An 18,580-nucleotide genomic window follows, 5' to 3' on the forward strand; every position below is an offset into this window, starting at 1 on the left:
TGCTATTGGGGTAGTAGCTAAGGTAACGGCATCAGTAGCTAAACTAACGGCAGTAGTAGCTAAACTAACGGCAGTAGTAGCTAAGGTAACGGCATCAGTAGCTAAACTAACGGCAGTAGTAGCTAAGCTAACGACAGTCTAAGCTAACGGCAGTAGTAGCTAAGGTAACGGCATCAGTAGCTAAACTAACGGCAGTAGTAGCTAAGGTAACGGCATCAGTAGCTAAACTAACGGCAGTAGTAGCTAAGGTAACGGCATCAGTAGCTAAACTAACGGCAGTAGTAGCTAAGCTAACGACAGTCTAACGCCTGGGATCCACTGGCGTTCGTTTCGTCCGCCGCGACGCGGCTGCCTGTTCATTTCTATGGGACGTGTCGAACCGTTAATGACGCGCCCGCAAAGCATTCTGGGTACGCGGCGCGTCCGTTCGAGCAGTTGCGGCGCGTCCAAAAGTTGACCGGAGCTCAACTTTATGCAAATGAATGCGTCCGACGCAGGGTCACTGTCCAATGGGGAGCGAGATAGAGAACAGCTCGGGGGGGCGGGGGTCTGTTTGTCCACTGTCCGTTAACTCGCCGGTCTGTGTTCCCGCCTACCGAAGCGTCCGTTTTTTTGGAGGCGTCGCGTCCGGCAAGAAATCGTATTGACGCCAGTGGATCCTAGGCGTAAGCTAACGGCAGTAGTAGCTAAGGTAACGGCATCAGTAGCTAAACTAACGGCAGTAGTAGCTAAGCTAACGACAGTCTAAGCTAACGGCAGTAGTAGCTAAGGTAACGGCATCAGTAGTAGCTAAGGTAACGGCATCAGTAGCTAAACTAACGGCAGTAGTAGCTAAACTAACGACAGTCTAAGCTAACGGCAGTAGTAGCTAAGCTAACGACAGTCTAAGCTAACGGCAGTAGTAGCTAAGGTAACGGCATCAGTAGTAGCTAAGGTAACGGCATCAGTAGCTAAACTAACGGCAGTAGTAGCTAAGGTAACGGCATTAGTAGCTAAACTAACGGCAGTAGTAGCTAAGGCAACGGCATCAGTAGTAGCTAAGGTAACGGCATCAGTAGCTAAACTAACGGCAGTAGTAGCTAAGGTAACGGCATCAGTAGTAGCTAAACTAACGGCAGTAGTAGCTAAGCTAACGGCATTAGTAGCTTAGCCAACGGAAGTGGCTAAGCTAACGATCAGGACGTCAACTGTTAAAACCCTGTCAGACACGACATGAACAGCGCATGCATGACAGCAGTGCGCAGTAAAAGCGAAACTCATACGATCCGACCCACCCCCCCCCCCCCTTTTTTGTCCTTGTTATATAGGCTACTAATGAGTGTAGTTTTAGAGGAACTGAGTTAATTGATAGGCTATTTATTAACTAATGTAGCTACAGATGAAGACAAAATCAATCTTGTTTGGAAAAAAGCATTAAAAATACCAATAATCGAAGAATCATGGCACCAATAATAAAATCGTTATAATCAAAGAATCGAAGCTCCCATAATCGAAATTGAATCGAATCATGAGGTTCCCTTGTTGCAACACCTCTATTTATATCTACATATCCACCTTTTTCCGAACGTCAAAAACGTAAGCCGGTTTTGCTCTTCCGGTGGAATTTTATGTTTACGTTTCCATGGTTTCCGTAGTCGCGGTAAATGCATGGATTTATTTTTTGTTTTTTGTCAATGTAAATCTGTAAAACGCATGGATCATCACAGCAGCTTTTAACAGTGGATATCACACAGACTGACATCGGTGTTCAAAGCCAGCGTTAATAGATCTATGACAACGACTGAAAACCATGGAAACGTAAACGTACAATTCCACCGGAAATGCAAAACCGGCTTCCGATGGTTTTTGACCATGACGTTCGGAAACTTGTGGATAACAATGATGTCATGGCTTTACCTCCATTTTACAGACTGGACCTTTAAAGTGTTGATTTTTTATTCTTTTTTTTACATGTTTTAAATAGCAGCAGTAGATGAGGATCAGAGACAGAACGTGTCTCACTTCCTGTGTGTCTCTGTGTGTGTGTCTCTGTCTGTGTGTGTGTGTGTGTGTGTGTGTGTGTGTGTGTGTGTGTGTCTTTGTGTGTTATCCAGGTCTGATCCGGTCCAGGGTCCGGGGAGCCGACTCTTCCCGAGCCGGAGTTCTGACGTTCCTGGACAGTCACTGTGAGGTGAACAAGGACTGGCTGCCCCCGCTGCTGACCCGGATCAAACAGGTCTCAGCTCTATACCTCCAACTCTACGTCTCTCTACCTCTACCTCTACCTTTCTCTACCTCTACCTCTCTCTACCTCTACCTCTACCTCTCTCTCTCAAATTCAATTCAATTAGCTTTATTGGCATGAACAGGAATTTGTTGTTGCCAAAGCATTGTACAAACTATTTAAAGGCCCCATGCTGTCCACTTTTCTCTGGCTTTATTTACCTGCTGATATCCCTAACAAGATGTATCATTGGTTCTGAGTACCTGTGATCTGCTTAATACCGTTTCTACTGTCCCTTTCTGTTGCCTCTTTCAAGAGTACCCGTATGCAGGGACATGGGCGCCGCCATTAGCCCAGATCCATACCGGAAGTCACCACCGGAAGTTGCTCTTCTTCGTGTCTATCATTTCTATGTAGATAAAAAAAATAACTCAGTAACTCAATGGTCCATAATAAAATATTGTTTTCCAGCGGATATCTTAGTTACAACATGATTGAGCTATAAAATATTTTTTTGCATGGATCGTTTATTAAGTTATTGAGTTATTTAAAAAACGCTGCTAACGGCTAACGGCTAGCGCCGAGCGGCTAACGGCTAACGGCTAACGCCGCTCCTGCTGACAGCAGACCAGGAGAGAGAGAGAGAAAAAATAAATGAAATGTCGTTGGTGGGTGCTTTGGTTAGGGTTAGGCAATGAAGAAAGGAGTTGGTTAAGTTTAGTAAAAAGAGCAGGTAGAGGCTAGACAGGCCAGAGAGAGACGAAGAAGAGCAACTTCCGGTCGTGACTTCCGGTATGGATCAGCTGGGCTAATGGCGGCGCCCATGTCCCTGCACACAGGTCCCTCTCCTTTCTGGAGCTCTAGCAGCCACAGGTCATTTGGCCAATCAGAAGAGAGAATGAGAACCTCTCCTCTGATTGGCTCACTGTTTTTAAGTGGCATGTGGTCGGGCCAATCACTGAAACCTAAGCTGCATTCATACAAATTGTAAAAAAACAACTGGTCACGGTGGGCGGAGTTACCTTGTGTGTGACATCACAGAAAGGAGGAAGTGCTATCTGCTCGTCTTAAAGAGACAGTTCCTACAAATGGGCGGTGTGTGTTTCTCCGTTTATGACCAGTTTGATGCATGAGGCAGTAAATTCAACTACTTTAGTCCAGTTTTTAACATCGTAAAAACATCGACTGTCTGTTGCTACGGACTGCAACAGTCCGTTGTCATGGATACATGACAACAACTTCCATTCATACCAGTCATACGTGCCTGAGGCGGAGTGATAGCCTACGCTGTGATAAGGCTTTAGAATAGTAGCCGTGGTATATGCTCATTATACCACGGTTAAAGGACAATTCCGGGCGAATTCAACTCGGGGGTGTATTTTCATATCATTTTAGGTCTAAAAGAATGAATCTGAAGATTTTCAGTTTAATCGCTCCTGTTTTGCGGTAGTTGCATCTGTCCCCGCGTCCCCACGGCAGCAATGAATGGGAGTGGATGTAAGTTCCGCTGTTTAGGCTGTTTCCAGCCCTCAAAGCCGCAATTTTTTTCCACAGACAGCGTCAGATGGCGACTCAAACATGCACCCAGAAGTTTATTTACTTCAAGCAAGCCGACATGTTTGTAAAAGTCGATCTAATTCAAAGTCTCCCGGAGTCTCGCGCAAGCCCGAAGTTGCAGTGCTGGTGTGTTCAGGCGCAGTCGGAGCTACCGCTTGTGTCATAAACACAGGAATATTAACTCTTTACTTGCTTCAAGTGTACATTTTTTTCCACAGACAGCGTCAGGTGGCTACTCAAACATGCGCCGAGAAGTTTTTTTTTACTTGAAGCAAGTAAAGAGTTGATATTCCTGTGTTTATGACACAAACGGTAGCTTTTCCCACTGCACCTGAACACACCGAGCACGGCAACTGGGTCTCGCGCGAGACTCCGGGAGACTTTGAATTAGATCTAGTTTTACAAACATGTCGGCTTGCTTGAAGTAAATAAACTTCTCGGTGCATGTTTGAGTAGCCATCTGACGCTGTCTGTGGAAAAAAATTGCGGCTTTGAGGGCTGGAAACAGCCTAAACAGCGGAACTTACATCCACTCCCATTCATTGTTGCCGTGGCGATGCGGGGACAGACACAACTACCGCAAAACAGGAGCAATTAAACTGAAAATCTTCAGATTCATTCTTTTAGACCTAAAATGATATGAAAATACACCCCTGAGTTGAATTCGCCCGGAATTGTCCTTTAACAACCAATCAGATCGCAGGATTTCACCTTTCCGTTTTATAAATTACAACAGAATTTAATACAATCAGGTGTAAATAAAGGTGCAGGTTAAGATGTTAAAGTGTAAAGTCTCTCTCTCTCTCTCTCTCTCTCTGTCTTCGTCATTCTCACCTCCTCCTTCTGTCTTTCACATTCTTCTTCACCTCCCTCTTGTCCTTCATCTGATCCCTTCCCTTTTCTTCTCTCTATCCTCTCCTCTTTCTTCACCTCCTCTCCTCTCTCTCATGTCTTCTAACGTTTACACCTCTTCCTCCTCTTTTGTTTTTCCTTCAGCTCCTTTCTCTTCCCTCAACTCACCTCTCCTCCTCTTCCTCCTTCTCCTCCTCCTCTTCTTCTTCTTTCTCTTCTTCCTCCTCATCTTCTCCTCTTCCTCTCTTCCTCCTTCTCCTCTACTTCTTCCTCCTCCTCCTCCTCTTCTTCCTCCTCTTCTTCTTCCTCCTCTTCCTCTCCTCCTCCTCTTCTTCCTCCTCTTCCTCTCCTCCTCCTTCTTCCTCTTCCTCCTCCTCCTTCTTCTTCCTTCTCTTCCTCTTCTTCCTCCTCCTCCTCTTCCTCGTCCTCTTCTTCCCTTCTCCTCTTCTTCCTCCTCCTCCCCCTCTTCTCCTCCTCTTCTTCTTTCTCTTCTTCTTCTTCCTCCTCCTTCTCTTCCTCCTCCCTTCTCCTCTTCTTCCTCCTCCCCCTCTTCTCCTCCTCTTCTTCTTTCTCTTCTTCTTCTTCCTCCTCCTTCTCTTCCTCCTCCCTTCTCCTCTTCTTCCTCCTCCCCCTCTCTTCTCCTCCTCCTCTTCTTCTTCCTCTTCCTCCTCCTCCTTCTTCCTCCTTCCTCCTCTTCTCCTTCTTCCTCCTCTCCCTTCTTTTCCTCCTCTTCTTCTTCATCCTCCTCCTCCTCTTCTTCTTTCTCCTTCTCCTCTTCCTCCTCCTCCTCTTCTTCCTCTTCCTCCTCCTCCTCTTCTTCTTTCTCCTTCTCCTCTTCCTCCTCCCCCCTCTTCTCCTCCTCTTCTTCTCTCTTCTACCTCCTCTTCTTCTTTCTCTCCCTCCTCCTCCTCCTCTTCTTCTTCCTCTTCATCCTCCTCCTCTCCCTCCTCCTTCCTCCTCCTTCTTCTCTTCCTCCTCCTTCCTCCTCTTCTTCCTCTCCTCCTCCTCCTCTCCAGTCGTTCTCTCTGATATAAACGACCTTTGACCTCCGTCTGCAGCAGCGATCGATCAATAAAACCGACGCCGTCTGATTTGTTTTGAGCGTCGTCCATATATTCACAGTGTGTGTGTGCGTGTGTGTGTGTGTGTCTGTGCGTGTGTGTGCGTGTGTGTGTCTGTGTGTGTGTGTGTGTGTGTGTGTGTGTGTGTGTGTGTGTGTGTGTGTGTGTGTGAGCCATTTGTCTCTCCACTCACTTCAATGTCACATATTTAGATTTAAATGTATGAGTTATTGATCCAGGTGAAAACAAACACACACACACACTCAGGCAGGTCTGTTCCTTTCAAAATAAAAGCCTGTCTCGGTGATGGAGGTCTGGTGTGATGGTTGTGTTGTGTTGTGTGGTGTTATAGTTGTGTTATTGTAGTTGTGCTGTGTTGTAGCTGAATCTGAATCACATTAATAAACTCTTTCATGCTAATTGATCGTTTGCTGCTCTGACTCATCCGTCACATTAATGTGTAAACACTTGTTGTTGTTGTCGTTGTCATCTGCATGTGTGAATAATAAAATGTGTCGGTTTGATTAGAGACGAGCTGCTTCACTGTGTGTGTGTGTGTGTGTGTGTGTGTGTCTGTGTGTGTGTTCACTTCACACTCACTGTGGCATCGTGGGGAAGTTATTGTCATATGTAGTAGAATAAAACAAACAGGAAGGAGGAGATGAATCATTAACACAGAGAGAGCGATGAGAGGTCGTGTGATGTCACAGAGGGGGCGGGGCCACAGACACAGTTACAGTATTATAATGACTATAACACATTTTATCTATACAGCGTAGAAGAAAAGGAAAACAAACCGATGAATATAAATTGTCTTTATGGTGAGAAAATGAAACAAAACACAGTTCAGCTACAGTCTGATCTGCTGTCAGTTCTGTGAGCAATAAAGTTTGTAATGTTTGAATTCACTGCTAAAACCTGAGACGGTGTTAAAGTCTGCAGACAGTTTAAATAAAGGTTAGTGAATAAAATCAATAAAGACATTGAAAAGTCTGTGATAAGAAGAAAGTAACACTCGGTCTGCTGGTCTCCTAAAGGGGGCGGAGTCACGGTCTGCTGCTCTCCTCAAGGGGGCGGAGTCACGGTCTGCCGGTCTCCTAAAGGGGGCGGAGTCACGGTCTGCAGGTCTCCTAAAGGGGGCGGAGTCACGGTCTGCTGGTCTCCTAAAGGGGGCGGAGTCACGGTCTGCTGGTCTCCTAAAGAGGGCGGAGTCACGCTCTGCTGGTCTCCTAAAGGGGGCGGAGTCACGGTCTGCTGCTCTCCTCAAGGGGGCGGAGTCACGGTCTGCCGGTCTCCTAAAGGGGGCGGAGTCACGGGCTGCCGGTCTCCTAAAGGGGGCGGAGTCACGGGCTGCTGGTCTCATAAAGGGGGCGGAGCCACGGTCTGCTGCTCTCCTAAAGGGGGCGGAGTCACGGTCTGCTGGTCTCCTAAAGGGGGCGGAGTCACGGTCTGCTGCTCTCCTAAAGGGGGCGGAGTCACGGGACACAGAGGCAGGAAACTGAGTCGTAGTGGAGCATCTTGTTTCTAAACCGTCTTTGGCCTCTGAGCTATTAGAGCAGCTTGGTGCTTTGTAATGTGGCGTTGCCTTCACTGACCCCGCGGCTAATGGTCCAGAACGGCTCCACCTGCTCTGTAATATCACTGAGCAGCCAAACTCTGTGTGTGTGTGTGTGTGTGTGTGTGTGTGTGTGTGTGTGTGTGTGTGTGTCTCTGTGTGTGTGTGTGTGTGAAGTGCAGACATGGAGCTGTGTGAGGGTTAAGGAGGAGACAGTGATGGTTCATCACACACTCTCACACACTCATTAGTCACCATGGAAACAATACAACAGTCAGACTGAGTGTGTGTGTGTGTTGGCTCACCTTCACTCTGCAGGTGAGGACGTCGTTAACTCTCGGCTGGAAAATAAGATAAAATAAACTGCCTGTGGTTTCCTGTCTCAGGATAAAATAGAGATGGAGAATTACAAATACTTTGTTACTGTATTTAAGTAGATTCTTCAGGTATTTGTACTAGCGGTGTACAGCCAGTACAGTATTTGTATTCGAGTTCGGTTTTGGACATAAAAAGTGGATTCGTTATTCGGGAAGAAGCCGGAAGTGGGCGCACTAGAGACTTCCACCTAGCTAGTCGGCTAACTCCGCTTTAGCTCTGGGCTAACTAGAACGGTCCATGAAATAATTTAACCGTGCGGCTCTTCTAGACTTTCCAAACGTAATCGGACTGAATGGATCAAATTCAAAGTCGTTTCTCGGGTTTGTGACCACCATTATCCATATCCACCGTTTTATAGCCGCTTGTTTTCCCGTTAAGGTGCATTAGCGCCACCTACTGTGTCGGAGTGTGAACCAGAGTCGCCTGGTTATGTTGCTGTTGCTCCTCTGCGATGACGTAAAGGACTGAGCCTCGTAAAAACTGTGGCAGTGTCTCGTGCATAGATGTGATTGGCTCAAAACACGAACCAACAGGTTTTTTTTGTTCTGTTTTGTTTTAATCTCTTGTAGTCGGCTCAGAACTCGCATCCAAACGTTTCTGTTTCTTTAGAAAAAAGCTCCCGAATAAAGAGGAAAAACTTTGGACTCTTTTTTTTTACTTTTCATCTCCCTGTATCATTGACGGCAACAATTCATTTTTACCTTTTACTTTTACCTGCAAAGTACATTCCAGAGCCTGTACTTTATTACTTTTACCTGAGTAAAGGAGTTGAATCAGCACTTCTACTTCTACCAGAGTATTTTTTTTACAAAGGTATCTGTAGCTACTTCTACTTTAGTACAGAATGTGAAGAGGTCAGAGGTCACCTCCCTCCCGGAGCGCTGAGCTTCATCGCTGCTGAACGACTCAGATTCCTTTGTTACTGTGCTGCAGCGTAGTGACCTTGGAATATACACACACACACACATACACACACACACACACACACACACACACAGACACACACACACACACACACACACACACACACACACACACACTCCCCTCTGGACGGAGGTTGTCAGTCTCATACTGCAGAACAAAACCTTATAAAAACAGCTTTGTTCCAGCTGCAGTAACACTGCTAAACTGATGTATCCCCCTTTTTATCTCATTGCTTTTATTTATTCTTAACTTGTAGGAAATTTTGCTCTTGGTGTTTTTAATTCTTTTTTTTGTTTCATGTTTTATACTTCTTATATTTATTTCATGAACTGCAGCACTTTCTGTCGAGGCCAAGCTGTCTCTTGTTTTATGTGTATGTGTTCTTTTTAAATGTCTTGTTTCTGATTTGATTGTTCGTTTTCTGTTGCTTGTTTAACTCTCGACTGCAAAACTAGTTTATCCTTGGGTATCAATAAAGCAGAGGTGGGAGAAAGTCCCTATGTTGCAAGTCCAAGTAGAGTCTCAAGTCTTTGCTCTCAAGTCCCAAGTCAAGTCCAAGTCCTAAGATTTTTGTTTTGAGTCCCAAACAAATCGATTATAATTAATGATACAGATCCCCCACACACAAGCCGACTTTTGATCCAAACGGTGACAATTGTCGGGGCTGACGATCATAAATATTGAACATGTTTAATATTTACGATTGTCAGCGCCAACCGTTTTACGAGCCGATTGTTGGGAGAATTTTAATCTTAAAACACCATAATCCAGAACCAGAATCTCATAAAATAATCTTAAGAGCCTAAGATAATCGGGCGATTTTTGTCTTTGGTCAGAAGGGGGAAAATCGGGGCAAAATCAGCCAGATTATCTTTATGTGTGGTAGGCTTTAGTGTGTCGGCATTAATTCTACAGCCAAGACTGATAACAGGAGTGGGGTCTATAGGAACATCTCTGGCTGCTACAGTAACATTGATGTGACACTTTTTAAAATATTTTAATATTTGTGCTTGCTGCTTGTGACTTGACTTGAATTTCAAGTCAAGAGGGTTAAGTCCAAGTAGAGTCTCAAGTCTTTGCTCTCAAGTCCAAGTAGAGTCTCAAGTCTTTGGCATCAAGTCCCAAGCGAGTCCAAGTCTTTTCTTGATTTAATCATTAGTTTTAAAGGGCATGTCAAAAAGCTGAGTAACACGTTGAAATATAATTTAGCTAATTTCAGATACATAAGAAATTCTCTCACCCTTGAGGCATCAAGTACATATTTAAATGCAATGATCAAGCCCCATTTTTTGTACTGTATCACATCCTGGTCTCAGGCATGTAAAACAGTTACAAAACCACTAGAGTTATTGTACAAAAGTAGTCTCAAGATCCATGCCAAAAAACCACGGCATTACCATCATTGCCATGTACTTGCCAAATATGATATTTTGAGCTTTGAAAACCTGATTATACACTCAAATGTTTGTCTACTTCACAAAATTATTCATAATGCTTATGCCCCCCCTCTGAAAAAGTTTGTGACACTCTGCTCTGAAAACACAGTACGTTTAACTAGATCTGTTACGAGGGGTGAGTGTAGTATTCCTCAACGTAGAACTCAGTTTGGCAGCTCCTCTTTTTCCTGTGTGGCCATGAGTCAGTGGAATGTCCTTCCCACAGAACTTATTCTATGTACAAATCCTCACACATTCTCATGCTTGTCAAAGCGCTGGTTACTAAGTAAGCAAGTTTGCACACATTGTTGAGTATTATGTGAGTGTGTGTATGTGTCTGGCTATGAGTGTGGTTATTAGAGGAGGATGATTGTTATCTGTGTATTGTACGTGTATGTGTTTGAATGTGTGATGAGAGTGAGAGAGAGTGTATGTGCTGTTGGTCTCTATTGTGCACTTTATGATTTGGCGCTCCTGTTTCCCTGCTTTTATTAGTGCATTCTGTCAATTTTTTAAATATTATGGTTATCATGTCTTATTTCAATTAATCTTAATATTGTATCTGCTTAGCACTTTACCTGCCCAGGGACTACAGGCGGAAATTAGCAATTGCTGCTATAACCTGGCTCAGAGCATCTCTTCTTGTTTTACAAGATTAATGTTTTTTTTGTGCATTGTCCCTGTTTTAAATAAATAAATTCAATCAATCAATCAATCAATCAAGTAAGTCTTAAGTCATCAAAATCGGGACTCGAGTCCAAGTCAAGTCTCAAGTCCCGAGTCCAAGTCCACACCTCTGCAATAAAGTCACCTGAACCTGAACCTGAACCTCTTATTCCTCCTCCTCTGCTCTGTCTGCTTGGTGCAGGACCCGAGCCGTGTGGTGAGCCCGGTCATCGACATCATCAACATGGACACGTTCGCCTACGTGGCCGCGTCGGCCGACCTGCGAGGAGGTAAGAAACCCTCCGCCCGCCGTGATGCGTTCACAGACCTCACACCAGAGTCTCATGGGGTGTTTAATGACCTCCAGGATTTCTGAGTGTCAGAATTAACCCCCCTCACTAATGTCAGATATAAACCTAGAATGAAATGGACAATTTACTGAAAATGAACGGTAATTTACAAGCCGCTAATGACTTCATAATGTCAAGAAATAACGGTCAGTTTCATAGTAATGTCATGTTTTTCATGAAGACAAAAGATTTCACATGCTGTAGCTTTGAATGATTTCTTTTGGGAAAGGCCAGAATTTTTCTCCACCAAGACCTTGGAATTGTCAATTACAATCAATTATTTCTGGGTTATTTCTAGACAATCAATCGTTATTTCTTGACTATATTTCTCATCATTACCATAAAATATACCGTTATTTCTGTGCTATTTCTAGACATTATCACATAATCAACAGCCTGTAAGTTAAAGGGTTACCAAATGAATCTTTACATTAAATTAATTTCCCAGGGGATAAATATACATACTATAGCTCTATCTGTTGACTTTTATCTATATTTATTCACTGTGTGTTTACATATACTATGTGATGTTGATGGTCATATAAGGACTTTTTATATAATTATAAAGCAAGATTGTGACTTTTGCAGACTTGTTTTTTATTTTGAGGTAATGTGGGAGATTATTTTTGGATTATTAAGTGATAGTATGTTTGGATTATTGAAGTTTCTAACGGTATATTTGTGTTTTTTCTTCTGTATGATGCCATTATGGGATTTTTCAGATGTATTTTCATTCAATTTCATTCAGAAATGTTCATATATGTGTTAATAACATTCTACAGTAGAGCTAATGTAGGTCAGAGTCACAGCAAATATGACCCATCATGTCCAGAGGACTACAGCCGCTCTGTGTGGACTACATTACCCATGATCCTCTCTGTTCAGTGTTAAATGAGCTGATAAACAGCCGACGTGTTCTTCTCCACTCGTCCTCCTTCATCCCTCTCTCCGTCCATTAGCCCGTCTCCTTCCACTCCTCCGCTCCTGGTAACAGCAGTCTGCCAATCAATGCTGATAATAGGCCTGTCCACACACACACACACACACACACACACACACACACACACACACACACACAGACACACAAACACACTGAGACGCACACACAGACACACACAGGGATCGATGGTGATAGTTGGACTCACAAAGGACATTTTAATTATAGATGAAGCCGTCCTTCAAAATATAAAAAAGATGGTTACAAGATGGACTTTCATCGATCCACCACACACATGCACACGCACACTGACAGACACACACACGCACACACATATGTTGAGACGCACACAGTCAGACTCACATATGTTGATGTGCACACACCCACACACAGACACAGACACACACACACACACAGACGGGGTGGGCGTCCTGTGGCAGCTCCTCAGCCTGCTGCTGCCCTGCTATTACAGCAAACACACACAAGCCAACACACACACACACACACACGCACACATTTACTAACACACACAAAGAGACAAATGGTTTATTGATGATTAAAGTAAGTGATTATTAACCACAAATCAAACTGAACCGATGACGTTAGAATATAAACTTACATGTGTTTATCACACTGTGGCCGCTTTTACATTTTAAATTCACGTTGCAGATATGATTCAAGTTATTTATAACTGAAGAAGAGGAAGAAGACCCTTTGTTAAGTCCCTCCCTCCACGGTTACTGTTGCTAGGTTGGACAAACAATGGTCACGGAAGGGTTAACTCCCATTGAAAATTAGGCAGATTTAAATTGCTTGTAAGGAAAATTTTAATTAACTTATACATCAGAAAAATGGTGTCCGTGATAGAAGACAGACGTGGCTAAAGAGCGATTGAACGGGCATTACCTAACCTTTCCGAAAAGTGGTGAATTTTTTTTTTTCACTCACTAGCCAGTAGCTAACGACGCTAGCTAACGTTAGCTACAAGCTAACGCGTAATCTCCGCCGATCTCCCGTTTCTCGACTCATGAAGTTCAAAAGACATTAGCAACGGTAACGTTACGTTTGCTAGATAACTTTGAAGGTTAAAGTAATATGTAATAGGCTAAGTAGCCTATGTTTATTGATGTCTTGGGTTTGGGGAATGGGATAAAAATGACTCAGGGAATACGTTCCGGATATCGTGAGTCGTTATTGCAGGAACCCCAGGCACATTTTAACCATATTGAAAAGTTATAAAGTAGTTTTTGCCAAAAAAGTTGCTGTCTACCAATCTCATTTCATAGGGATTTCATCCCAGGATTGTCCAACCTTAGAACGCTGCGCAACACGTGACATGGGGAGAAGCGCTCTGATTGGTGGACCAGCAGACCAATCAGAAGGCCAACAAAGGGTCAATTCTTCCTTCATTGTAAAGACAAAGCTCTGTTTCCCCCGTCGCTCCGAAACGAAAGAGAGATCTGATCTGGGATCAGTCGCAGGATGTTTGGATTTCTACAGAACTTCTCAACGGGCCTGAACATTAAAACCAGACCCGGACTCAATGTGGCTCAGCAGTATTACTGTAATACTCAGCCGGAACCGGACTCAGTCATTTGGTCTGAACCAAGGCGTCCTGCCGGGTTGTTGTGGTCGGACTGGACCGTTAATACTCTGCATCTGTCACAGTCTCCATACACCGAGTCGGTAACCAAGGAAACGTCACTTCCGGTCAGAGCCGTGGGGGAAAACAAACCGATTCCCCCATAGACATATGTATGAATACGCAGCATTTTAAACCTTTGTCTAACGCTTGTCCGCTGTCATGTCTTAGTTTGAATCACTTGTATCTGCTGACAAAGAGCTAGAGATTAAAAAACTCATCACGATCCGGGTCCATTGTTGTCCCGGACGAGCCCCCAATTTGTCCGTACATTTTAAAATATTGGCTCTTTCACAGTCAGTCACATCCGTCTGTCTATGGAGGAACTGTTTGTCTGACGTTTAGGTGACGTTCCCTTGGTCGCCGCCGCCGGCTCTACACACTTGGAGACAATGCTTAACGGCGTGTTCACACCGGGCGCGAGGTGAATTTTTCGCGCGATAAGATTACATACAAAGTCAATGTACAGACGCGAATGGACGCGAATTTGTGCCGGCGGCGCGAATGAAGCGAAAATGCGAAATTCGCCCGTTCGCTCGAGTTCAAAATATTGAACTCAAGCGAAATATTTGCGCGAATGCCGCGAGTAAAAACAAATATTCCAGCGGGCAAACTCGAGCGAGTAGAGCGAGGTCTGGTGTGAACGCACCGTAAGAGTTGTTGTTGTGAACCATTTTACACCGCAAATAAATTGAAAAACCACAACCTGAACTTTTATATCTTTAACCGTGTAATGGCTCTGACCAGAAGTGACGTTTCCGTGGTTACCGACTCGGTGTATGTGAACCCGTCTAAAAGCTTCTTGTTTGTGTTGCTGGTTGTCTTGTCAGTAGCAGGTTTAACTCTGGATGTTACTGGAGTGAAGTCTCTCTGCATATCATCATGTGTGTGTGTGTGTGTGTGTGTGTGTGTGTGTGTGTGTGTGTGTGTGTGTGTGTGTGTGTGTGTGTGTGTGTGTGTGTGTGTGTGTCTCAGGTTTTGATTGGAGTCTCCATTTTAAGTGGGAGCAGCTGTCTCCTGAACAGAGGGCTCGCCGGCTCGACCCGACTCAGCCAATCAAGTAAAACACACACACACACACACACACACACACATATACACAACCTCAGTGCTGATGAAGTGTGTGTAAGAAGCAGGAAGGAGGTTGTATTTGTGTTTACCTCGGTGTTAACCCTCCTCTCCTTCTGCTTCGTCTTCAGGAAGTTGAGTCAATAGAAATAAATAAAGCGTCTGACGTGGGAGTTTAACCCCTCGCTCCTCACTTCCCTTTCTCAAGCTCCAGTGGAGAGTTTTAATTGCTGCTAAATGTGGTCTGAGTGTGTGTGTGTGTGTGTGTGTGTGTGTGTGTGTGTGTGTGTGTGTGTGTGTGTCTGCTGTCGCTGTAGGCAAGAAAATATATTTCACTCTGACTATATTTTTCTATCTAAAATAGGCAAAAATCCAACAAAACTCCCTTATTATAAGATAACGGTCCTTCAGAATAAAGGTAGATGTTTGTGTTAAAGCTCCTTCAGAATAAAGGTAGACGTTTGTGTTAAAGCTCCTTCAGAATAAAGGTAGACGTTTGTGTTAAAGCTCCTTCAGAATAAAGGTAGATGTTTGTGTTAAAGCTCCTTCAGAATAAAGGTAGACGTTTGTGTTAAAGCTCCTTCAGAATAAAGGTAGACGTTTGTATTAAAGCTCCTTCAGAATAAAGGTAGATGTTTGTATTAGAGCTCCTTCAGAATAAAGGTAGATGTTTGTATTAGAGCTCCTTCAGAATAAAGGTAGATGTTTGTGTTAAAGCTCCTTCAGAATAAAGGAAGATGTTTGCGTTAAAGCTCCTTCAGAATAAAAGTAGATGTTTGTGTTAAAGATCCTTCAGAATAAAGGAAGATGTTTGCGGTAAAGCTCCTTCAGAATAAAGGAAGATGTTTGCGTTAAAGCTCCTTCAGAATAAAGGGAGATGTTTGTATCAAAGCTCCTTCAGAATAAAGGTAGATGTTTGTGTTAAAGATCCTTCACAATAAAGGTAGATGTTTGTGTTAAAGATCCTTCACAATAAAGGTAGATGTTTGTATCAAAGCTCCTTCAGAATAAAGGTAGATGTTTGTGTTAAAGCTCCTTCAGAATAAAGGTAGATGTTTGCGTTAAAGCTCCTTCAAAATAAAGGTAGACATTTGTATTGAAGCTCCTTCAGAATAAAGGTAGATGTTTGTGTTAAAGCTCCTTCAGAATAAAGGTAGATGTTTGTGTTAAAGCTCCTTCAGAATAAAGGTAGATGTTTGTGTTAAAGCTCCTTCAGAATAAAGGTAGATGTTTGCAATAAAGCTCCTTCAGAATAAAGGTAGATGTTTGCGTTAAAGCTCCTTCAGAATAAAAGTAGATGTTTGCGTTAAAGCTCCTTCAGAATAAAGGTAGATGTTTGCGTTAAAGCTCCTTCAGAATAAAGGTAGATGTTTGTGTTAAAGCTCCTTCAGAATAAAGGTAGATGTTTGTGTTAAAGCTCCTTCAGAATAAAAGCATGTACTCTATGTTTACCTCCTGCTGGTCACAATCAGACGTCAGATTTACACGAAACCAAATACTCAGTGTGTGACAGATTATCTGCTGTGGAGAGATGAACCAACACACAAAGCGAGGGCACACACACACACACACACACACACACACACACACACACACACGCACACACACGTCACCTTGGCTCTGCTCCCAGAGTCACCGTGCTGCCAACTTGTGACTTTGTGCGTGTTTTTTTTTAGTCGAGGCAGAGTGTGAAACTCATACACTCACAGATGGACGGGCGTGTGTGTGTGTGTGTGTGTCTGTGAATGTGTGTGTGTGTGTGTGTGTGTGTGTGTGTGTGTGTGTGTGTGTGTGTGTGTGTGTGTGTAGTGGAGATCCATGTGCAGAATGCAGCTCATTTATTCTGACTGTGTGACTGTACCTGGATCAGCAGCAGCTTCTGTGTGTGTGTGTGTGTGTGTGTGTGTGTGTGTGTGTGTGTGTGTGTGTGTGTGTGTGTGTGTGTGTGTGTGTGTGTGTGTCTGTGTGTGTTGTCGACCAGCGGAGGCAGGACTGAGTCACTACTGTGTCCGTCTGGAACACACACACACAGACACACACACACAGACACACACACACACACACACACACACTCATCCAACAGCCTCATCTCGTTGTGTTTATTTACCGAGTTATTTCCCCACTCAGACACACACACTGATGTTTAAACACGACGACAAATTGAGCTTGAAAAAGGTTTAATGTGCTTCTTTTACACACACACACACAAACGCACACACACACACACACACACACACACACACACACACACACACACACAGACACACACACACAGAAGCAGAGTGCAGTTTGACAGCAGGGTAATTATTGATAAACAGAGGGTGTGATGACGCTGAGCCGCTCCTCACATCGTGATGCTGTGTGTTTGTGCGTCTGTGTGTGTGTGTGTGTGTGTGTGTGTGTGTGTGTGTCTGTGTGTGTGTGCAGGACTCCCATCATCGCGGGCGGGCTCTTTGTGATCGACAGGTCCTGGTTCAACCACCTGGGTAAATACGACACGGCCATGGACATCTGGGGCGGAGAGAACTTTGGTGAGTGACCACAGGAAGTCTTCTCTGCTCTGTCTTTACCTTTCAAAATAAAAGACCCTGTTGTTGTGGATGGTTCCACCAGGTTTACATTTATATGAGTGAGGCATTCAGGGGACGTCTGTAAACTGAAACTTCTGAAACACACAACACTGAGTCTCTGCTCCGTCTCATCATTCATCACCTCCACTGTTCAGTCAGAGGGGAGGAGGGGAAACTGGGGTTCATGGAGATCCAAGATGGCCGCCATTTCTCTCAATGAATCATGAACTGGAGTCTTTCACATTAACAAGTTTCCTGTGACTATCAATAATATGCAAGTGAGGCATTCAGGGGACATTTGTAAATTTAATCTTCTGCTACTAGTTCACCTGTGAGACGTTTAGGGACATCTGTAATTTGAGGAATCTATCAATAATATGCAAGTGAGGCATTCAGGGGACATCTGTAAATTGAAGTATCTACTGATAGTGAGGCATTCAGGGGACATCTGTAAATTGAAACTTCTGCTACTAGTTCGGCTGCATGTGAGACGTTTAGGGGACATCTGTAATTTGAGGAATCTATCAATAATATGCAAGTGAGGCATTCAAGGAACATCTGTAAATTGAAACTTCTGTTACTAGTTCAGCTGTTAGACGTTTAGGGGACATCTGTAATTTGAAGCATCTACCGATAGTATGCAAGTGAGGCATTCAGGGAACATCTGTAAATTGAAGCATCTATCAATTAAGTGAGGCATTCAGGGGACATCTGTAAATTGAAACTTCTACTACTAGTTCACCGGTGAGACGTTTAGGGGACATCTGTAATTTGAAGAATTTATCAATAGTATGCAAGTGAGGCATTGAAGGGACATCTGTAAATTGAATCATCTATCAATTAAGTGAGGCATTCAGGGAACATCTGTAAATTGAGGAATCTATCAATTATATGCAAGTGAGGCATTTACATCTGTAAATTGAAACTTCTGCTACTAGTTCACTTGTTAGGGTTAGGGTTCATTTGTAACTTTATAACTTTTAAGTCTCTACCAGTAGGTTTTTCACGTGTGGCGTTCAGGGGACATCCTGTAAATCTTACACTGTGTGTGCGTTCACTGCTGCTCTGTGCTGAAAGTTACACGACTCAGAGTGAGCTCCTGAACTCACCACCATGTGTGTGTGTGTGTGTGTGTGTGTGTGTGTAGACAGTTTGCTGATTCCTGTATCGCTGCATTTCTTAGATCAATGAAAGACTGCGTGACACACACACACACACACACACACACACGCACGCACACACACACACACACACACACACACACACACACACACACACACACACACACACAGTCTTTTTCAGTGTGTCAGGTTTCTCCCCGACTCCTCTTGTTCTCCTCTTTGCCCCGTGGTGTTTCATCTTTACTTCCATCTCTCCTCTT

General features: G+C 43.9%; 1 protein-coding gene across 1 annotated transcript in view; it reads left to right on the forward strand.

Annotated features, from left to right (window-relative positions):
• The first annotated feature begins 385 nt into the window (after positions 1-385).
• galnt14 (UDP-N-acetyl-alpha-D-galactosamine:polypeptide N-acetylgalactosaminyltransferase 14 (GalNAc-T14)) overlaps positions 386-18,580 on the forward strand; it is a 43,409-nt gene continuing 25,214 nt past the window's right edge. The window contains exons 1-5 of the mRNA XM_085771654.1: positions 386-410; positions 2,094-2,215; positions 10,835-10,922; positions 14,537-14,621; positions 17,057-17,160. Coding sequence (XP_085627780.1) covers positions 386-410; positions 2,094-2,215; positions 10,835-10,922; positions 14,537-14,621; positions 17,057-17,160 — 424 coding nt within the window. The remainder of the gene's footprint in view (positions 411-2,093; positions 2,216-10,834; positions 10,923-14,536; positions 14,622-17,056; positions 17,161-18,580) is intronic.

The sequence above is a fragment of the Trachurus japonicus genome, chromosome 24 (genome assembly GCF_045865225.1).
Source record: "Trachurus japonicus isolate A0001 chromosome 24, Traja_1.0".
Classification (NCBI taxonomy): Eukaryota; Metazoa; Chordata; class Actinopteri; order Carangiformes; family Carangidae; genus Trachurus; species Trachurus japonicus.